The 23524-nt window shown below is 39.8% G+C and overlaps 2 protein-coding genes and 1 long non-coding RNA gene across 9 annotated transcripts in view; 2 read left to right on the top strand and 1 right to left on the bottom strand.

Moving 5' to 3' along the window:
* Window positions 1-10583, top strand: part of LOC147874611 (uncharacterized) — an 83559-nt gene extending 72976 nt beyond the window's left edge. The window contains exons 2-3 of the long non-coding RNA XR_015533932.1: window positions 5063-5242; window positions 9508-10583. This is a non-coding gene — a long non-coding RNA (uncharacterized LOC147874611). The remainder of the gene's footprint in view (window positions 1-5062; window positions 5243-9507) is intronic.
* A 265-nt stretch (window positions 10584-10848) lies between these two features.
* LOC147874612 (GSK3-beta interaction protein) lies at window positions 10849-12686 on the top strand. 3 transcript variants are annotated; one of them, XM_087344292.1, is made up of 2 exons: window positions 10849-11053; window positions 12201-12686. In XM_087344292.1, the coding sequence occupies exon 2, from the start codon at window positions 12223-12225 to the stop codon at window positions 12580-12582; it is 360 nt and encodes a 119-aa protein (XP_087200418.1). In that variant the 5' UTR covers window positions 10849-11053; window positions 12201-12222; the 3' UTR covers window positions 12583-12686. The 3 variants fall into 3 exon arrangements, with proteins under 3 accessions (XP_087200418.1, XP_087200417.1, XP_087200416.1); XM_087344291.1 differs by having other exon boundaries at window positions 10857-11111; XM_087344290.1 differs by lacking the exon at window positions 10849-11053 and adding an exon at window positions 11125-11466.
* Window positions 12687-12854: 168 nt separating this feature from the next.
* Window positions 12855-23524, bottom strand: part of gus (splA/ryanodine receptor domain and SOCS box containing gustavus) — a 174728-nt gene continuing 164058 nt past the window's right edge. For all 5 annotated transcript variants that reach the window (XM_087344284.1, XM_022068177.2, XM_087344285.1 and 2 more), the window contains 5 exons: window positions 22714-22901; window positions 22233-22418; window positions 21819-21963; window positions 20398-20556; window positions 12855-19218 (listed from right to left, as the gene is read on the bottom strand). In XM_087344284.1, coding sequence (XP_087200410.1) covers window positions 19079-19218; window positions 20398-20556; window positions 21819-21963; window positions 22233-22418; window positions 22714-22901 — 818 coding nt within the window. In that variant the 3' untranslated portion in view covers window positions 12855-19078. The remainder of the gene's footprint in view (window positions 19219-20397; window positions 20557-21818; window positions 21964-22232; window positions 22419-22713; window positions 22902-23524) is intronic.

A 23524-nucleotide genomic window follows, 5' to 3' on the forward strand; every position in this document is an offset into this window, starting at 1 on the left:
GAGACAAGTGACTTCTCAAGACTTGGGGCAAGTGACTTCTCAAGACTTGGGACGAGTGACTTCTCAAGACTTGGGACAAGAACTTCTCAAGATTTGGGACAAGAACTTCTCAAGACTTGGGACAAGTCACTTCTCAAGACTTGGGACAAGTGACTTCTCAAGACTTGGGACAAGTGACTTCTCAAGACTTGGGACATGTGACTTCTCACGACTTGGGACAAGTGACTTCTCAAGACTTGGGACAAGTGACTTCTCAAGACTTGGGACAAGTGACTTCTCAAGACTTGGGACAAGTGACTTCTCAAGACTTGGGACAAGAACTTCTCAAGACTTGGGACAAGAACTTCTCAAGACTTGGAACAAGTGGCTTCTCAAGACTTGGGACAAGTGACTTCTCAAGACTTGGGACAAGTGACTTCTCATGACTTGGGAAACGAACTTCTCAAGACTTGGGACGAGTGACTTCTCAAGACTTGGGACAAGTGACTTCTCAAGACTTGGGACAAGAACTTCTCAAGACTTGGGACAAAAACATCTGAAGAGTTGGGACAAGTGACTTCTCAAGACTTGGGACACGGACATCTCAAGGCTTGGGACAAGTGACTTCTCAAGACTTGGGACAAGTGACTTCTCAAGACTTGGGACAAGTGACTTCTCAAGACTTGGGACACGAACTTCTCAAGACTTGGGACAAGTGACTTCTCAAGACTTTGGACAAGTGACTTCTCAATGCTTGGGACAAGAACTTCTCAAGACTTGGGACAAATGACTTCTCAAGACTTGGGACAAGTGACCTCTCAAGACTTGGGACACCAACTTCTCAAGACTTGGGACACGTCACTTCTCAAGACTTGGGACAAGTGACTTCTCAAGACTTGGGACAAGTGACTTCTCAAGACTTGGGACACGAACTTCTCAAGACTTGGGACAAGTGACTTCTCAAGACTTGGGACAAGTGACTTCTCAAGACTTGGGACAAGTCACTTCTCAAGACTTGGGACAAGTGACTTCTCAAGACTTGGGACAAGTGACTTCTCAAGACTTGGGACAAGTGACTTCTCAAGACTTGGGACAAGTGACTTCTCAAGACTTGGGACACGAACTTCTCAAGACTTGGGACAAGTGACTTCTCAAGACTTGGGACAAGTGACTTCTCAAGACTTGGGACAAGAACTTCTCAAGACTTGGGACAAGTGACTTCTCAAGACTTGGGACAAGAACTTCTCAAGACTTGGGACAAGAGACTTCTCAAGACTTGGGACAAGTGACTTCTCATGACTTGGGACAAGTGACTTCTCAAGACTTGGGACACGAACTTCTCAAGACTTGGGACAAGTGACTTCTCAAGACTTGGGACAAGTGACTTCTCAAGACTTGGGACACGAACTTCTCAAGACTTGGGACAAGTGACTTCTCAAGACTTGGGACAAGTGACTTCTCAAGACTTGGGACAAGTCACTTCTCAAGACTTGGGACAAGTGACTTCTCAAGACTTGGGACAAGTGACTTCTCAAGACTTGGGACAAGTGACTTCTCAAGACTTGGGACAAGAACTTCTCAAGACTTGGGACAAGAACTTCTCAAGACTTGGGACAAGTGACTTCTCAAGACTTGGGACAAGTGACTTCTCAAGACTTGGGACAAGTGACTTCTCATGACTTGGGACAAGTGACTTCTCAAGACTTGGGACACGAACTTCTCAAGACTTTTGACAAGTGACTTCTCAAGACTTGGGACAAGTGACTTCTCAAGACTTGGGACAAGTGACTTCTCAAGACTTGGGACACGACCTTCTCAAGACTTGGGACAAGTGACTTCTGAAGACTTGAGACAAGTGACTTCTCAAGACTTGAGACAAGTGACTTCTCAAGACTTGGGGCAAGTGACTTCTCAAGACTTGGGACGAGTGACTTCTCAAGACTTGGGACAAGAACTTCTCAAGATTTGGGACAAGAACTTCTCAAGACTTGGGACAAGTCACTTCTCAAGACTTGGGACAAGTGACTTCTCAAGACTTGGGACAAGTGACTTCTCAAGACTTGGGACATGTGACTTCTCACGACTTGGGACAAGTGACTTCTCAAGACTTGGGACAAGTGACTTCTCAAGACTTGGGACAAGTGACTTCTCAAGACTTGGGACAAGTGACTTCTCAAGACTTGGGACAAGAACTTCTCAAGACTTGGGACAAGAACTTCTCAAGACTTGGAACAAGTGACTTCTCAAGACTTGGGACAAGTGACTTCTCAAGACTTGGGACAAGTGACTTCTCATGACTTGGGAAACGAACTTCTCAAGACTTGGGACGAGTGACTTCTCAAGACTTGGGACAAGTGACTTCTCAAGACTTGGGACAAGAACTTCTCAAGACTTGGGACAAAAACATCTGAAGAGTTGGGACAAGTGACTTCTCAAGACTTGGGACACGGACATCTCAAGGCTTGGGACAAGTGACTTCTCAAGACTTGGGACAAGTGACTTCTCAAGACTTGGGACAAGTGACTTCTCAAGACTTGGGACACGAACTTCTCAAGACTTGGGACAAGTGACTTCTCAAGACTTGGGACAAGTGACTTCTCAATGCTTGGGACAAGAACTTCTCAAGACTTGGGACAAATGACTTCTCAAGACTTGGGACAAGTGACCTCTCAAGACTTGGGACACCAACTTCTCAAGACTTGGGACACGTCACTTCTCAAGACTTGGGACAAGTGACTTCTCAAGACTTGGGACAAGTGACTTCTCAAGACTTGGGACACGAACTTCTCAAGACTTGGGACAAGTGACTTCTCAAGACTTGGGACAAGTGACTTCTCAAGACTTGGGACAAGTCACTTCTCAAGACTTGGGACAAGTGACTTCTCAAGACTTGGGACAAGTGACTTCTCAAGACTTGGGACAAGTGACTTCTCAAGACTTGGGACAAGTGACTTCTCAAGACTTGGGACACGAACTTCTCAAGACTTGGGACAAGTGACTTCTCAAGACTTGGGACAAGTGACTTCTCAAGACTTGGGACAAGAACTTCTCAAGACTTGGGACGAGTGACTTCTCAAGACTTGGGACAAGAACTTCTCAAGACTTGGGACAAGAACTTCTCAAGACTTGGGACAAGTGACTTCTCAAGACTTGGGACAAGTGACTTCTCAAGACTTGGGACAAGTGACTTCTCAAGACTTGGGACAAAAACTTCTCAAGACTTGGGACAAGTGACTTCTCAAGACTTGGGACAAATGACTTCTCAAGACTTGGGACAAGTGACTTCTCATGACTTGGGAAACGAACTTCTCAAGACTTGGGACAAGTGACTTCTCAAGCCTTGGGACAAGTGACTTCTCAAGACTTGGGACATGTGACTACTCATGACTCGGGAAACGAACTTCTCAAGACTTGGGACAAGTGACTTCTAAAGACTTGGGACAAGTGACTTCTCAAGACTTGGGACAAGTGACTTCTCAAGACTTGGGACAAGTGACTTCTCAAGACTTGGGACAAGTCACTTCTCAAGACTTGGGACAAGTCACTTCTCAAGACTTGGGACAAGAACTTCTCAAGACTTGGGACAAGTGACTTCTCAAGAATTGGGACAAGTGACTTCTCAAGACTTGGGACAAGTTACTTCTCAAGACTTGGGACATGTGACTTCTCACGACTTGGGACAAGTGACTTCTCAAGACTTGGGACAAGTGACTTCTCAAGACTTGGGACAAGTGACTTCTCAAGACTTGGGACAAGTGACTTCTCAAGACTTGGGACAAGAACTTCTCAAGACTTGGGACAAGAACTTATCAAGACTTGGAACAAGTGACTTCTCAAGACTTGGGACAAGAACTTCTCAAGACTTGGGACAAGTGACTTCTCAAGACTTGGGACACGAACTTCTCAAGATTTGGGACATGTGACTTCTCAAGACTTGGGGCAAGTGACTGCTGAAGACTTGGGACAAGTGAATTCTCAAGACTTGGGACAAGTGACTTCTCAAGACTTGGGACAGGTGACTTCTCAAGACTTGGGACACGAACTTCTCAAGACTTGGGACAAGTGACTTCTCAAGACTTGGTACAAGTGACTTCTCAAGACTTGGGACAAGAGACTTCTCAAGACTTGGGACAAGTGACTTCTCATGACTTGGGACAAGTGACTGCTCAAGACTTGGGACACGAACTTCTCAAGACTTGGGACAAGTGACTTCTCAAGACTTGTGATAATTGACTTCTCAAGACTTGGGACAAATGACTTGTCAAGACTTTGGACAATTGGCTTCACAAGACTTGGGACAAGAACTTCTCAAGACTTGGGACAAGTGACTTCTCAAGACTTGGGACACGAACTTCTCAAGATTTGGGACATGTGACTTCTCAAGACTTGGGGCAAGTGACTGCTGAAGACTTGGGACAAGTGAATTCTCAAGACTTGGGACAAGTGACTTCTCAAGACTTGGGACAGGTGACTTCTCAAGACTTGGGACACGAACTTCTCAAGACTTGGGACAAGTGACTTCTCAAGACTTGGTACAAGTGACTTCTCAAGACTTGGGACAAGAGACTTCTCAAGACTTGGGACAAGTGACTTCTCATGACTTGGGACAAGTGACTGCTCAAGACTTGGGACACGAACTTCTCAAGAGTTGGGACAAGTGACTTCTCAAGACTTGTGATAATTGACTTCTCAAGACTTGGGACAAATGACTTGTCAAGACTTTGGACAATTGGCTTCACAAGACTTGGGACAAGTGACTTTTCAAGACTTGGGACAAGCGACTTCTCAATACTTGGGACAAGTGACTTGTCAACCGGGTGAGAGAGTGGCCGAGTTCAGCAGAGAGGTGAGCCATTCACCGAGGCTGGTATACAACTCATGGGGAGGGTATTGAAATTTTTTAGGAATTTTTTTTAAAACATCAAAAAGTGTTGGAAAATGTTTGAAAAGCGCACAAAAAACAAATTTTTTGAAAATTTTGAAGTAATGTGATTGTGAAAATTTTCAATTTTCTTTAGTTTTCAAAATTTTTTAAAATTTTTCAACATTTATTTCAAAGTTCTCCCCACCTGATGCATTGCAGAATCGGTCGCTGTCGGACTGTATCTTATGCACTGTCCCTGACGAACGCTTCTTATGGTCCTTGACGTGCCGTCTCTGAATAGCCCACTTGCGGCAGTAACTACGTAAGGCAGAGACGCGGTGTACACAATGAGTCCTCCAGAGCCCGGTTGCTGCAGACACCGAGGCAGATTTCAACCAGGTGAGAGAGTGGCCGAGTCCAGCAGAGAGGTGAGGCATTCATCGAGGCTGGCATGCAACTCATGGGGAGAGATTTGAAATTTATTAGAAAAATTTTCAAAATTTTTTAAAAATCAAAAAATGCTGGAAATTGTCTGAAAAGCGCACAAAACCAAACATTGTCAAAATTTTAAAAAATGTGAAATTTTTCAATTTTTTTGGTTTTGTGCGTATTTTGACAATTTCCAGCGTTTTTTTTGATTTTTTGAGAAAAAATTTAAAATTTCACCAGCTGATGCCTAGCAGAACCGGTCTCTATCGGAGTGTTTCTGATGTACGGTGTATCTAGCAAATGCGCTCTGCCTTATTCGGGCTCTGCAAGGACCGGTCTCTGTATGACACGGCTGACGTGCCGCCTCTGAGAAGTCCAGGAGCGGCAGACAGCAAGTGAGCTAGACACGGACCTGCAAAGGCCGGTTGGTGCAGACACCGAGGCAGGCAGCAACCGGGTGAGATAGGGGGCGAGTCCGGCAGAGACATGATGAGGCATTCACCGAGTTTCGCAGGCATCTCTTGGGAAAAGTTTAGAAAAAATATTAAAAATTTTCAAAATTGTCGAAAAATCAAAAAATGCTGGAAATTGTCTGAAAAGCGCACAAAACCAAAATATTTTGAAAATTTAGAAAAAAAATTGAGAGTGATTTTTTTAAAAAAAAATTGTTTTGTGCGCGTTTTGGACAATTTCCAGCATTTTTTGATTTTTTTCAAAAATTACAAAATTTCACCACCTGTTGCATTGCACAACCGGTCTCTCTCGGAGTGCTTCTGATGTACGGTGTATCTAGGGAATGCGCTCTGTGGCTTATTCGGGCTCTGCAAGGACCGGTCTCCGTATGACACGGCTGCCGTGCGCCTCTGAGAAGTCCAGGACCGGCAGACAGCACGTGAGCTATACACGGACCTGCAGAGGCCGGTTGGTGCAGACACCGAGGCAGGCAGCAACCGGGTGAGATAGAGTGCGAGTCCGGCAGAGACATGAGGCATTCACCGAGTTTCGCAGGCATCTCTTGGGAAAAGTTTAGAAAAAATATTAAAATTTTTCAAAATTGTCGAAAAATCAAAAAATACTGGAAATTGTCTGGAAAGCGCACAAAACGAAAATTTTTTGAAAATTTTGAAAAAAAATTTGAAAGTGAATTTTTTAAAAAATTGTTTTGTGCGCGTTTTGGACAATTTCCAGCATTTTTTGATTTTTTCAAAAATTACAAAATTTCACCACCTGATGCCTTGCACAACCGGTCTCTCTCGGAGTGCTTCTGATGTACGGTGTATCTAGCGAATGGGCTCTGTGGCTTATTCGGGCTCTGCAAGAACCGGTCTCCGTATGACACGGCTGACGTGCCGCCTCTGAGAAGTCCAGGAGCGGCAGACAGCACGTGAGCTAGACACGGACCTGCAGAGGCCGGTTGGTGCAGACACCGAGGCAGGCAGCAACCGGGTGAGATAGAGTGCGAGTCCGGCAGAGATATGAGGCATTCACCGAGTTTCGCAGGCATCTCTTGGGAAAAGTTTAGAAAAAATATTAAAAAATTTCAAAATTGTCGAAAAATCAAAAAATACTGGAAATTGGCTGAAAAGCGCACAAAACCAAAATGTTTTGAAAATTTTGAAAAAAATTGTTTTGTGCGCGTTTTGGACAATTTCCAGCATTTTTTGATTTTTTCAAAAATTACAAAATTTCACCACCTGATGCCTTGCACAACCGGTCTCTCTCGGAGTGCTTCTGATGTACGGTGTATCTAGCGAATGGGCTCTGTGGCTTATTCGGGCTCTGCAAGAACCGGTCTCTGTATGACACGGCTGACGTGCCGCCTCTGAGAAGTCCAGGAGCGGCAGACAGCACGTGAGCTAGACACGGACCTGCAGAGGCCGGTTGGTGCAGACACCGAGGCAGGCAGCAACCGGGTGAGATAGAGTGCGAGTCCGGCAGAGATATGAGGCATTCACCGAGTTTCGCAGGCATCTCTTGGGAAAAGTTTAGAAAAAATTTTAAAAATTTTCAAAATTGTCGAAAAATCAAAAAATACTGGAAATTGGCTGAAAAGCACACAAAACCAAAATGTTTTGAAAATTTTGAAAAAAAAAAATTTGAAAGTGAATTTTTTAAAAAAATTGTTTTGTGCGCGTTTTGGACAATTTCCAGCATTTTTTGATTTTTTCAAAAATTACAAAATTTCACCACCTGATGCCTTGCACAACCGGTCTCTCTCGGAGTGCTTCTGATGTACGGTGTATCTAGCGAATGCGCTCTGTGCCTGACTCGGGCTCTGCAAGGACCGGTGTCTGTATGACACGGCTCTGACGTGCCGCCTCTGAGAAGTCCAGGAGACGCAGACAGCACGTGAGGTAGACACGGACCTGCAGAGACTGAGTCCTTCAGAGGCCGGTTGGTGCAGACACCGAAGTATTCACAGAGTTTGGCAGACATCTCTTGGGGAGATTTTAGAAAATAAATATTCAAATTTTTTAAAATTTTCGAAAAATCAAAAAATGCTGGAAATTGTCCAAAAAGCGCATAATACTAAGAAGATTTGAAAAATTTTAATTTCAAAAAAATTATTAAATGTTTAAAAAAGTCTGCTTGCGAGGCAGAGGTAGTATATAGATCCTACTCATTCTTATCTTCATCACTCGACAGGGGTGAGTGGTCAACTTAAATGTATGGAAAATGAAAATTTGTGAAAATATAATTCAATTATATAAGATTTGAGGTTTTCACAGCGGTGAGTATGACGATTTCTGTCTTCTGGGTTGTTGCGCTGTGTAGTCTGGTCGATGTTAACCAACCTTTCAGAAGTCATACTGCCTCCGTCTTCAGGGCGATGAATATTGAACAACCCAGAAGACAGAAATCTTCATAATTCAATTAACTTATTTAAGTTTTTCCCAACACAGCCAATAACAGGCATACAGTGATGATGCATACAATAATAATAAAATAAAAAGAAGAATATTACTCAAACAGATTAACTAAACATATACAATATTAAATATAACAGCCAAATACAGGTAAACACAAAAATAGAAGCAATATTATACACAAAGAAAAATGAAAGAATAAAATACAAATAAAAGATTAATGTTTTATAACATTTTCAGCACTCCATGTGTAAATAATAACTCGGTTTTCAGGAACCTTGTGTGGGCTTTTGAATAGACATATTGAATGTTTAATTCAAACACAAAGAATATGTTGCAATTCATTCAGAATATTTACTACAGCCCTTTACAGATTTCAGTGTAACTTGCAAAATTCAAGAAACCACCAGATGGTCTCTTCGTGTAACCAACCAACATAGCTGATTGCCCGAGATGATTTTGTTGGGAATAAAATAGGCAGAAAAATCTGATATAATTAATCAAAAGCCTAAGAAACTAATATAAAAAACTGAAACTGGTTGTCACCATTTATTATAATTTATACTGACTGCCTAATGTAATGAAGCAGAATCCTTCATGATATGTTAACAATTCCTCAGCTGCTCAAAAGTTTCTCTCACTTCATGGAAGCCATATATGCAAGAATGTTTTCACAGTATCCAGCCACTGTATCCTATCCTGAGCTACTTTTCTCAAAACAAAAATTTAATGGTGCCCCTTATATTTGCTTACATGCTGGTAACTAGGCATCCATTTGAATCCAAAGTTCAACTAAATAACATAAATTCTTTAGCCTCCTATATTCGTCAAAAAGAACCTAAATGAAATAATATTTTTTGTTCAAAATTTTGCAGTTACTAAAAACTGATGAAGAACTAAACTGGTTCTTTGGTAGGCATATAAATCAGCATATTTCCAAATAAAAATAAATAGATAAAAATAAATCAATAAAAAATTAATTTTATAATTCACATACTCCATTTTCCACCTTGTAAGAAAAATACAAACCCCGTATGTTTAAATTTCTGACTCCCACATGTATACGCAAAGTGTGCTGAAAACTGGCCCTACTATATTTCTAACGACAATGTAACAAACTGTGACATTATGCAATAACAACTCTCAATAACAACAACTTTAAGCAGAGTCTAGACTGATCCAAATCAACATTTACATATTCTACAGGGGAAAATTTATACATAAAACTACCTCATGCTATGGACCCTGAAACATAATGGGTGGGCATTATCTCATAATATTTAAAAGGTATTTTAAAATAATCACAGGAGTCCTGACTTCAGTGCAATAACATCATTTCATGTATCTCATTTTCTATGACATAAGCAGATTTGGGAAGTAGGAGCTATACCACCCCATGGACCTTGGCAGCTGCAGAAACAACCAGCAACAGGATACATACACATGAATGTGAAGAAGAAGAAGAAGAAGAGGAAGAAAAAGAAGGATATGATGATGATCATCTACTGGGTTTGGTGCCATGCAGATATGTCACTAGAGGCACTAATCACTTGGAAAGAGACACAGTGCCATTTTTAATGACGATAATACCAATTTACACTTAAACATCCTTAATCTGTAGGCTCTCAGACTTAATGGGTGGGCAGTATCCCAGAACAATTGCACAGTAATAGAAAATAATATATCAGCATACTCACGGGATCACTAGATCTGTGCCGCAACATTATTTCTGGAATCTTGTGTTGTATGACGTAAGTAGCTTCAGGATGAAGTGGCTACATCATCTCATGGTCACTTGCAGTTGTAGATGGAATCAGTAACAGGATGCAAGCACATGGATGTGAAGACGATGAGCTTCTTGGTTTTGGTGTTTTATACTCTGATAAATTCCAACAACCCGGAGAAAAATACTGTTTCCATCTTTAGGGCTCAAATATGTTCTTCTGGGTATTGACACTTTGTAGACTACTTGGTTGATGCCAATGTTTCACACAGATACTGCATCCATTTCAGGGCTGAAGATGGAGACAGTATTTTCACTGACAAATTAAACCAGCACCAAATCCCAGAACATCATCATCATTTTCACTTAGGGGAAACACTGAAATCTCACATAAATGTAATGAGGTTGCAGCAAACGCAGAGCCAGAACAACTGTGAGGTGGTGGAAAACAATATCGCAGCACATTCACCAGAGTTCTGAATTCTATGTTGTGCTATCATTTCAAGAACCTCATGTTGGAATGTATAATTAGCATATTAGTTTACCTTGGCCTATGCAACAATAATTATTCTAATAAAGAAACTACAGAACATTGCAAAATGAATCCTATACAATACCGTGTGTTTGTTAATACATAAGTAAATACATAGCACTGATGAACTTACACATTTACATTCATAAAGACTTTACAAATGAACTAAACGGAATTCAGTGCTCTCACATGTCAATCAAACGCGTTTTACACTTCGCTCACCACTAATCACAGCTGATCGTAATTACATTAGGCAGAGATAACATTTCCAAGGAGAATAATCGGTTTTTGTACAATGCTGAATTTTTATATCACAAAATATACTTTTCGCGTAAAAGACCATCGTCGATTGAGCTGTTTAAAAATCTAATTGCAATTTTTGTATTTGTCTTTATACGATAAAATTGTTGTACGGCCATATCTTTGCAAAAACTCGCTTTACGGTTATGGCTTTCAGTGCTTATTCTCGTTCATGAGTGCAGTTTACTAATACACTTGTTAGAAAAAATAATTTTCCTTCATTGAAAGAGAGTACAAATAACGACGTGTACACATGAAGTAACGTCATACGAGCAGCTTACGAAAGAGACATGTGCAAAAACTGACTAAACATAGCACATCTGTGCAAAATTATAATATTATCAATACTACAGCTCCTTGTAAGTAAGCACAAACCGTCAGGACACTGACTGTGCATTGTAGTTTTTGTTACTGCGGGTAAGTAATGTTTAGATGTACTTGTTTTCATTTATGTGTCTGAATATAGAAGTGAGCTGCGTAAAGATAGCTGGTCTCCAAAGGGTTAAAGGATCAGGCGTCATTCCGTTTAGTAGTGTCAGAGGTTATGCATCACGAACTACTGAAGCAGAAGCCTGTTTTGATTTAAAACTCAATATTTGTGGGCACCCGTCGCTTTGTTAAACATTCTTTACATTTTAAGCCCCCGTTAAACTGCAATATACACTATGAGTCCTCCTAAGTGTAACTGAACGTAACTTAATCTTACCTAACCTGTAAGCCCAGAAATACGAAATGACGGGTATAACAGCAAACTGAAGATAATGCATGCAAGGTACATGGTTTCCATGAATAATTCACGTTCTTGTGATGGCGAGCATGAAGTTTACTGTCTTCTGAGATGCTGTGTCATGTAGTAAGATAGAAGTTTTCTGACATTTTAGAGGTCCTTGCTGCCTCCATCACGATCACCCTTATATGTTGGTCAGTTTCTACTAGACTGCATGGCACAACCTGGAAATGGCAATGAGAACCTGAAATCTCACCCAATTTTGAATTTCTCATGGCAACTAGGCACCTTGACACAGGATCTTTAAGACATTTCAGTTTGCAGCACAGCAACACAAAATAAGCCATTATCACTTACTTCCCAATTTCATTTCTGCAATCTACCACAGCCCTTTTCTTTTACTTGTAAATCAGCGATCAATAGAACCTACCAACTCCCAGTAGCTTCAAAATGACACCAGGTCTCACCCTGATGTTGGGATCCAGTAGTTAAGTTAATACAATGGTGATTAGCAGTTAATCCACTTTCTATATTCCTTCATTACATGGTGCTTAGACAGGGACCTTTAACCTGAAATATTTTAAAACCTGTCTAGGTAGTAATGTCAAATGTCACAACCCACTAGACCATGACTGATGCTTTCACCTCTTCCTCAGATTTCACAGACATCTAATGAACTTTTAAAAATCATTGTGTGTGTGTGGGGGAGTTTTCTACAGATATTTCTTGCCTCATTAAGATATATAATTATACTTTGATCACTGTAAATTCTGTTTTAGACATTTGCTAAAGCTTCAAGAAATGGCAGAAAACAAAGAAGAAATATTACTAAATGAAGACCAGTGGAAAACAGAAGCAGCAGCAGTCATACAAGATGTACAGGAACATGTCCAGGACATACGAATATCAGACAAGATACAAAGCACCAATCAATGCATTCACCTGAATCTAACAACTGTGGAGGGAAATCAGTACTGTGTAGAGCTCAGCGCAAATGGCTTCAGGACTGTCGGAAGTACCTACGATAATAAAACTGAACCCTCTAATAGACACTTTGAAACCCCATATGCATTACTGAATCATGTTAGCCTTTCATTCAAGATTGTATTTGGTAATTCATTAATAAGAAAACTTGAAAATGTGCATTTTCAAAATCTGTGAGTGATCCGTCTGTGTAAATTTGTAATACTTACGTGCTTAATAATGTGCAAGTGTCTGTAATTTATATAGTTCAACAGTTTGGTGAAATAAAATTATAAAAGTTATTTATGGTGTTGATTGGCAGAAAACCTAAGAACAGTAATTAACCTTTAATAAAAGAACTTGGGGTAGAATTATGGAAGAGACAAGAAATTCATACAAGATTTTGGTCAGGAAATAGGTCCTAGGCACAGGTGGGAGGATTACAGTAAATATAATCTTACTGGTTTAGATTTAAGGTTCACATAGCAGCATTTATTAACAAAAGTGCATTCTATGGGATGCTGTGACATGTTTTTAAGTTTATTGGCTCAAGGACAAGATCCATGTGCAGTCCCTTACGAACCATAATAATGAAGCTTGGGGTTCCAAATAAGGCAATGAGTTTGGATGAAATCTTTGTGGGATATAAGTAAATAAACAGTAAAACACAGAAATCTGAAAACAAGGATATCAGAAACAATCTAAATAATTAGTGGTATGAACATGTTTGTCCGCCACGGTGGTCTAGCGGTTAGAACGCTGGCCTTGTAATCCTGGGGTCTCGGGTTCAATACCCGGCGGTGCCCGAATTTATAACTTGTGTTGGGCAAGGCCGTGGTCTAGGCAACACAGAGTTTTCCTCAGGCTTTCTCCGTGGCATCCCAACAATTACTCCATCCACACACAGAAGAAGGCAATGGCAAACCACTTCTGGATCATCTGCCAAGAACGTATATGAACAGGTCCCAGTCCGAGAAAAGGATGGAAGGATCCTGTTCATATGGACCTGTCGTCAGACAGAACACTAATAATAATGAACATGTTTAGAGAAAAGTCGTATTCACTAATAGAGCTGAACACTAATGTCACTTCCTGGCTTCAAGCAGGAATTACTATAATAAAGGTAAGTTGATTTCGTTCTTATGGAGCGATACTTGATTTGTATACAGACATTGTAGCTCTTGGTGTAGTGGTTTGGTGCCAGTGCTAAATGTACTGCATTTTCAAACATCCCAATACTAATTAGGTAATCAAGTACCTGTATGTCAAAAGATTTTTCATTAACAAAAATGTAAGCAAATCACATGATAACACCATCTGAATACTAAAAATTAACGTGATACATTTCATATTTGAGAGAGTTGCTTTATTGTAGCAACAATTTCTTCTTTTTTTAATATTATTACAATCTTTTACTACAAACATCAAATCACCTGAACTATTTTACAGTAAGCACATGAATATTTCTGTAAAAACTAAAAGGGTTTCCATCAACTAATTTTAATCTGTAACAATAGTCCAAGTTCAACACAAATAAAAATTACATTTCACTATGAGGTCAAGACAAAGCACAGTCTGCATCTCAAAATTAAAATGTTCACATAAACTGTTGCATGTATCTCCAACTCATTTTGTCAACATTACAATTTTCATTATACTTTCAAGAACGATGATAATTCTTAGCAACTATGCACGTGTATGCTTTATACCGTAAACAGCATCATCTCTGCCTGGGACATGACAGATGCAAAGCAAATATGCATGAGTTTGCTTAACCTTCACAACATTAATGTTCATGTTGATGTAGCATTTCTAGAAACAGGCACTGTACTAGACTCCACTCCATCATGGTCTCTTGGTATAAAATTAAACCAGTCAGTTTTGGCACAAATTAACAACCAAGAAATCTTAGAATATTACAGCAGATGTTAGTTTGTAGAATCCTCTTTTGTTTCTTCATCATCAAATGTCAGTTACGTTTCGATTCAACCGCAAAAAATTACTACTGCCCAAAATTCACATATTATTTGTTATAATACGGTGCATTCACCGATAAAGTTGAACGCAAGTGTCACTTCCCAGCTCCCAACAGGAACTGCTATAATACTGGTCAAGTTCATTTTATTGTTTTTGTGGAGCGACATTTGACTCACATTAGGAGAACTTTGTAACCCTTGGTAGGTGATGGGTCACGCAGTTCCAATTGGGAGCCGGGAAGTGACAGATGTGTTTAACTTTATCAGTAAACACATTGTACATCGATGTTCTGTGAAAAAGCTTCACAATTTATCAGGTTTTTCAGTTCAAACTTCTGTGTAATAATGAAATGAGGATAAGGATAACCAAGCGCCGGTCCTCCAGGTTGGGGGTTGGTCGCAAGGCAAACAACCTTGCACCGTAAAAAGGAAGATGTTTCGAAACTTCAATCAAAGCCTCGGACAGACGGACCTAACAGCCATAGAAGAAGAAGATAACCAAGCGCTATACTTATGGGTTTGAATTATGTGACGATGTTGTAATCTGCAAACTATAAACAATTAATGAAATTTTAAAGAGCGTACAGTTTTTTGGGAGATGTGTGAGGCATGTAGCATGCATGGGAGGTGCAGTCAATAAATGTAAACATTTTGTGATATTTGACGTTTTCCCAGCAGTGAGGAAGACGCTCTTCTGGATTTTGGCATCATGTAGACATGTACGTAGATGACATTTTGGAGAAACACTGGCATCTACCTGATTCTACACAGTACCAAAACTCAGATCAACATCATCACACATGTTGTTGACTCCACATACAAATAAACAAATAGGAAATTCATTACATCAACTGCACAATATCATTAGAAACCAAATATCAATCTTAGAAACCACCATCTACCGTAATAAATCATCATTCTTGGAAGTTGCAACAGATTATAATTATTACTTATAAAAGATATATTGTCCAAGTGTATTAAAATCAAATGTTAACAAGTACAAATCAGAATTATCTCAATAAACTAAAAAAGACAGGAGTGAAGACAGTTGTCCCTGATCTATAATTCCACCGTGAAATCAGCTTATTCTATCCCCGGTTACTTTTGCTGCCGCAGATCATGTCGCACGTCATTCAGGAATTCTAAACTAAAATTACACTGAAAGTGAGACCCTTGTAGGGCAGTCATTTGCCTCGCATTTATGTTTACATTATACAATATTTTTCTTAAAATGTTTACATTTAGTTCAAAGATGAATAACATCCTGGGTGGACATCTGTACATCAAAATTCCCAAGCGCACAAACACAGATATTTCACTGCACTGTCTCTCCTTTAGACATATGATTACATCCACACATGCACACCAAATCACAAGAACAAACGCCTACAAAACATGCATGTCTCTGAGGTTTTCTTTATCTTTAATAAAAAAAGAATATTATATATAAAGTTGAAAGACTACCATTACTGTTTTTTTGTTCCTGCAAAAGTTCTGTGGTAGTAAACTTTAATATTTTGGAACAATGTTCCAAAACGTGACAGCCCAATAATTCAAAAAAAGATGTACATCATCGACAGAAGGGTCCATCTTGAATGCTAGAGAATGACATCCTTCTGCCCTAACAATGTATTATTTTGGGTTTCATACAAGGCATTACAACTGAGTCATGTTAACTGAAGAATTAGAAGAACATGAAAACAATATAGAGAGATTCTGGATACTTTGGTTATCCTTGATCCGGTAAAGGAACACATCTGAGAAAATGAATCACGTCCTGCACGGCTCCCAGTAAACATCACCCAATATAAATGAGAATGCTGACACCTCGACACTGAAATTCAGGATTCCAGTTGTATAAAAAATATTAATGTTACAATGAGGGTTAAAGCATATCTCACCTAGTTTACAAACTGTATAGCTCCACATATTCTCCAGATATATATAAAAAAAGATTCCTTTATTTTCACACAGACTTTTTAAAACCTATTTAAAGTTAAACTTCATCATTACCAATGCAGTTTATTCAAGTCTTGGAAGTTTATAAACTAACACTGTTAGGTAGCTTTTCAGAAGCCACATAATGGCATTTGTTTTGTTCAGAAACAATTTCTATAAAAAAACCGTTAAAAACTGTACCGAAGCAGTTCAACAACCATCTCTTAAATTTTATAAACATTTTCAAATAAAAGTAATACACACTAACCGCACTTCCATACAAATGTATGCCACTGTTACCAACCAATAAACTATGATTTCATTTATTAACATTTACTATTTGCACTATGTTGTCATTAACATGTTGTCCAATTTTAAATTTACAAATTTATGCGGTGTTTCGTACATTCTAGACCCCAACAAAATGGTACATACTGTTATACACATCACACATTTTTTATGTCAGTGGTGTTATATATGCAGGTCACTATTATCTTCTTTCCACCAATTTTACACATGTATATATAGGTTATATATTTACAAGATGGGAGAGCCAAATTTAAATGCAAGCTTATAGTTGGAAATTGGACACTACCATCTCGATTGCTTCTTCAAAAAGGCAAACGTAAATTATTTTCAACATGAAAAAAACAATGAACCAATTACATATGGCATCAAAATATTCTATAATTTTCCCTCTGCTCAGCCAGCAGTCATACCTTCTCTTTCCTTCAGTTTTGGTACTGCGACATGCTGGGAATACATCAAGAACCAAAGTAAAAATGAAATTGTACAGTATTCTTTATCTGAAGCCACTGTTAGGATAACACCCTTATTTGCACCACAAATTGAAGACACACAGCATTATAAATTTTATAAAATAAGCTGTGAATTTTATGTACAATGAAAATCTTCTAGGAGAGAAGACGATGGGGTCTGAAGAAAACTACATAATGATGAACTTCAAAATCTGTACTCCTCCCCCAATATTGTCATGGCGATTAAGTCGAGAAGAATGAGATGGGGAGGGCATGTAGCGTGCATGGATGGGACAAGAGGTGTGCACTGGGTATTGGTTGGGAAGCCTGAGGGGAAGAGACCGCTGGGGAGACCTAGACGTAGATGGGAGGATAATCTCAGGCAGGATCTATCTGAAATAGGAGTTGAAGGAGACTGGATTTTATTGGCCCAGGACAGGGTCCGATGGAGGGCATTGGTTAATTCGGTGATGAACCTTCGGGTTCGGTAAGCCATCTAGTAAGTTAGTTAGTTTATTTACTTTATTAATTTTGTTGATGAAACCCCATGAACTATGTGGAACATCCTTTCCAATATATGGAATCTCAACACTGACAGTGGAATAAAAGTATAACATATAGTCAATATAAATAGAATTCCTGAATTTTAGCTTCCTTTAAGCAATTATGTAGCTCTTAAGTACTTAATATGGCCACATAAAGGACTTATTTCCATTATGCAATGTGTCATCTCAGACTTTCTTTGTACATAAATGATTTTTCTTCACAGAAAACAAGATTACATCTGTGAAGAAAAGTGCAGTGCAAATAAGACGACGAATCCAACATTTGGAAGTGAACACAATGGCCTGAGGCAAGATAATGCCCTCAGACCTACAAAAGACAACTAATGGTCAGTTTTGCACATGATTTACCTACATACATTCAAGTGGAATGGAATAATTTTGCTTTTGATAAATCTAAATATCATCAACATATAAATTGTGCAAGCAAATGTTGAAATCATACACTGTTATTTTTAAAAATTAAAATTGCACTATTCAGTTGGCTGTTAGAAAAAAAAATGTCCTAAAATGAACAATATACTTAATCAGAAACCGTGTGCTTATTCATACATACATACAAGCTACCACTTGCACTTAAAAAAAATGTTCATATTGTCTTTCAGTAAATGAAAGAAACAGGTCGAATTTGCATCTTCTATGACGTATACAGCTGAATTAGACTGGCATAATAGGTAACAGAATCTTCTGTGATGCAAACACCAATACTATGGCATAAAACATGTTACATGGGGTAGAAACACTTACATTCTTGCCTTGATCCTCTGGTGCTTCCCTTCTTATCTCTTCTTCATGTACTCTGCTGGAAGCCACAAGTAGATCTCATTTAAACTTCCAGGGTGTCCAAGTTTCAAACAATTATAAATATTAACTCAAGGGTTCAATCACATTTTGATCTTAATCTTCCAATGATACTTTTACTACATGTTTACTTTGTTCGTGTAGTACACACATTCATTCACACATATGTACTAGAAGTACCTCGCTGTTCTACAAGATTTGGATCGGGCACTGTTTAAAAGTTACGTGCATACTCGACATACAAGAAGAAAATGTCACCAAAATTAAAAGTTATAATTCTTGCACATTTACTGAAATCCGAAACTGTCGAAATCACATCATCTTCTCAATAGAATAATCCCACTTCACCAGTAAAGTTCTAAGAATTGCCGTCAATGCAGTGGGGGGAAGAGGGACCCTTTTTTTGCAATCCATGTGCAAATGTATAAAAGAGAAATATGCACTTGCCAAAACGATGACACGGAATGAGTGAGGGATTAATGACAAATTGTTTGTCAGTCCACAAACTTGGTTCACCATGTTTTACCATTTTCGATTTCTGATGGGTTTCTTGGCAAGACAGGTTTCACACAAATTTGAGAAGCTAGTAGAAAGTGTTAAACATTTGTAGTCACTCGCTGGTGAATGACTTGTCGCCGGACGCTAGACGGTGAGTTTGTTATCTGCGGTCCCGATACAAAAGATAAACCTTCATGGCGTGAGGCAGGTTGAGGTGTTTGATCCGTTCCTCCAAGTGGTGCTTGCCTACGCGTTGCCGTATTACCCGCCTGCACAAGTCCATCAGAGGGAGGGGCTCAGCTGTGGAAAGTAAGGGCAACGTCACACATTATTCAGTTTCAACAGACATTCTGTAAGGGTAAACCTTCTGAACAGCATGCCTGCTATATGCAGAACTTGTCTGTTCATAGCTGTCTCATAAGAAACAACTTATGAAACATACGCACAGATGGAAGAAACATTACACTGTACATATAAGTAGTATGCAGTCATGATATGAGTTAGACATGTATTCAATTACAGTAGGGCCCTGCTTTTCGGCGCTCCGCTTTACGGTGATCCGCTAATACGGCGCTCAACAGCTGAGTCAGAGAAGTGCGTCCGGCGCCATTTTCTTGTCGCTGATCCAGTCTGTTTACAGCTTTTGAGCGCTCCGCGTCTCTATGTATTTCTGGCAATTTTTCAAAGTTATTACAAACTGTATATTTATGTAATATTTTTGTGTTACTACAGAGTAATTACAATAGCGTCTAATGGTAGTAGCAATAAAAATAGGAGCCGTAAGCCTCTTACTTTAAATACCAAGTTAGAGATGATTAAACTTCGTGAACAAGGCATGTCTATGGCCTAGATAGAATGTAAGCTAGGCCTAGCTCGCCAAACTGTTAGTGCCATCGTGAACGCTAAGGAGAAAGTGTTAAATGAAATTAAAAGTGCCACACCAATGAACCCTAAAGTCATAAGAAAAAGAAATAGCCTTATTGCCGACATGGAAAAACTTTTAGTTGTGTGGATTGAAGATCAAACCAGCCACAATGTGTGTACTACTGATATTTATTTTACTTTCATATCGTTTTCTTAGGCCTAGCGCTATTGTGCACTTACTATATGATAGTGTAAACATCTTATTATTCTTTGATATGCATTTGCAAGTGAAATAAGGCAAAGATCCGCTTATCGGCGATTTTCGCTTTATGGCGGGTGTCTGGTCCCTAACCTGCCGTATAAGCGGTGCCCTACTGTATATTCATATTTGTCTTCCAAGCCTGTACACGCCATCATTCTATATTGTTGTAGCCAAGATATTTGTCTTTCTACTTCAAAATAAATGCCTAAATTCCAAAAAAAGAGCAGGGTAGTGCTTCTGTTTCAAATTACAAAACACTGCCACCATAATTGCTTTCTATAACAATATTAGAAGCTCAAATGCTGATCATTAACCGTTAAGAGTAAGAACAAAACCGGAAAACTAATACTTACGATCCAGGCCTCCAATGTATTTCATTGTAATTTCACAGTGACCCCAGACCGCACTCACAATAGGATACAACTTCCGACCCTTGAGTCCGCGGAATGCAACGCCTAGATACTGACCATCTACCATGAATGATAAAGTTCCATCATCCATATCCAACACAACTGTAAATAAGAAAAATCAAAATCAAGCCTGATGCTGCTGTTAGCCCTAATCCAAAATTTGAGACAGGTCATGTCTCGTGCACCAGAAAAAACAAATATTATTTAGCAATAGCTATACTGTTTTAGCAGACAACTATAACTGTTCAAGATTACAAAATAATGTAATATCCAACATAATTGTGGAGAAAGTATTTTTTTTAAATAGTAATAGGTAGAAAATAATCACGACGAAGCGATGTAACAAAAAAATTAAGGAACTTCATTTAGATGCATTTCAACGACCTGAGGATGAGATGGGCATGGCACATAGCTTGCATGAAGGTGATGAGAAATGCATACAGAATTTTGGTTGGAGAGCCTGAAGAGAAGAACCACTTGCTAAACCTAAGCATTGATGGAGGATAATTGTAAAATACTATTTAAATAGGGCAGAAGGGCAAGCAATGGATTGATATGGCTCTGGATAAGGGACTGTTGGTGGTGATGATGGTGGGGATACTGGGAACGACTCGTTCTTCAAGTGCCTGAGCACTGCGGGTCCCAACTTTTCGTTGGCTTGATCTATAGACATTCAGTAGGACTCCTTGGACGAGGGATCGGCCCGTCGCAAGGCCTCTACCTGTACACAGGATAGCACAACACAGAAGAACGCGGACAAACATCTATGGCTTGAGTGGGATTCGAACCCACGTTCCCAGCAACCGCGTGGCCACTGCGGACCCCGGTGATGGTGGGTTCTTGTAAAAATGGTAATGAACCTTCCAGTTGCATAAAAGCAAATTCATTGGTCACCTGAGCAACTGTTCGCTCTGCTGTGAAATCTAGTCTCCTCAGTAGCTAGCTGTACATCTATCTGCTACATTTAATCATATTAAGTAATGACTTAATTGACTACTGAAAATAGGAAAAGAGCAATTAATGCAGAAGTGTGACTTTTCTGGGAAATACAGAACATGACAGTGACCACAGAAGAAAATACATATTAATATGGCACCCTTACATAGCGGGTTTTCAGCTGTACACAACCTACTGCCTCCATCTTCAGGGTAGATGTACAATTCTATCAGTCAAAACAAAAACTGTATAATAATTTATTCTCACAGATCTTCAAGCAAGACTAGTGAGGTACAGTATCAACAAAACCAAGATCAAAACTCGGCCACAGCATAAAACTATTTCTACTTGAAAACAAAGACGTTACATCACAGATCACTTACAGTCGCTTCACTTCTCCTGTCCACAGATAAATAAAACTTACTTACCTAAAAATTTGTCGGGGACAATAAATGTCTGATCAGCTTTGAGTGACATTGGGTACGTGACACCGTTGTTATTCTTCGAGTCGTGATACAGCTTATTTCGGCCAAGATCCCAACCCCACGACTGGTCATTACTGCCAACTAAACTCTGGAAAGAAAATGCAGGTTTGCCAATTTAACACTATTCAGAAACACACGCTCCGAAGTAAATTATGCGATCAAATTAACGAGACCAACGCTAATGAATACCACGAGGAAATCCACGTATCCCGAAGATGTCCTTAACCACAGGAACGTGGGATTTGAAGTCTCCCTACTGTGTTCGTGCGTACCAGCGTTTAAAGTCTGTCATGATTAAAATGTGACTGTATACCGAATTATCACCAGGAAACAGACTATCGCGCCAGCAATACTCACATGGTAGCCTACTGAATGCAGCGGTGCTTCCAGCGTTGCGACACCTACTACTGCGTGCGTCCCCCTCTGCCGAGTAGACCAGTGCACCTCCCACACGTGCAACCCCTTGGTGAGACCAACCTTTCCCCGTACACAGTCAGTACTTTGGGCTACAGGATGTCTGTGGAATGTGAGTTTGTCATCGTCCTGAAACAGATTGATTTGCAACTTTGAATCTGTGCAACTCTCACAATGAGTACAGATTTTATCACAAAATTAAGTTGTTTTAGCAAAAAGAAAAATAAATGACGCACAAGAAAATGATAAACGCTGATCCAGCCCAAACGTAGTCTATCCTGTTTTTACACAGACGCTGAAGACACCAAGTCACGACCTCTACTACGGAAGTTCTGGTCCGTTCCTTAGTGTGTTGCAAGTAACCAATGCAGTCAAACTGATATTAAACCCACTGACCACTCATCTACTTAAAAGTACTTTATACCTTAACAAAGATGTTTAATGAGCGATCATCTGCATTCCAGGCGTGTTTAATCTGGCAGTCACGACTTGCGGGTGGCATGTCCAACAGTGCATCCAAGCGAGTTGGGCGGGCAAACTCTTGAGCTAGTTCACGAGGGATTACAGGCTTGTAGTGCTGAGGGCTCTCTTGATTCACAGTCTTTACACCTCCTGCCATCAAGACACAGCCATCTTACACACACTCCACAGTACATATTTATAAAACGACAACAACAAATCAAAATGACACTCATGAGGAAGTTAGGAGGAGATTAAATTCTTCTCAGTTCAAAATATTTTGTCTTCCCTTCTGATTTCTAAGAACCTGAAAATTAAAGTATACAAAACAATAATTTTGCCTGTTGTTTTGTATGGGTGCGAAACATGGTCTCTCACTCAGAGGGAGGAACACAGATTGCAGGCGTTTGAGAATCGGGTTTTGAGGAGGATATTTGGGCCTAAGAGGGAAGACGATGGGGCATGGAGAAAACTGCATAATGATGCATAAAAATCTGTACTCCTCCCCCAATATTGTCAGGGCGATTAAGTCAAGAAGAATGAGATGGGCGGGGCATGTAGCGCGCATGGATGGGACAAGAGGTGTGCACCAGGTATTGGTTGGGAAGCCTAAAGGGAAGAGTCTGCTGGGGAGACCTAAACGTAGATGGGAGGATAATCTCAGGCGGGATCTATGGGAGATAGGAGTCAAAGGAGACTGGATTTTGTTGACCCAGGTCAGGGTCCAGTTATGGGCTCCTATCATGGTGACAAAGGACCAAGAAAAAGAAAGGCAG

Source organism: Zootermopsis nevadensis, unplaced genomic scaffold, assembly GCF_977971745.1.
Source record: "Zootermopsis nevadensis isolate Lab colony 2312 unplaced genomic scaffold, Znev_1.0 Znev_ptg000007l, whole genome shotgun sequence".
Taxonomy (NCBI): Eukaryota; Metazoa; Arthropoda; class Insecta; order Blattodea; family Termopsidae; genus Zootermopsis; species Zootermopsis nevadensis.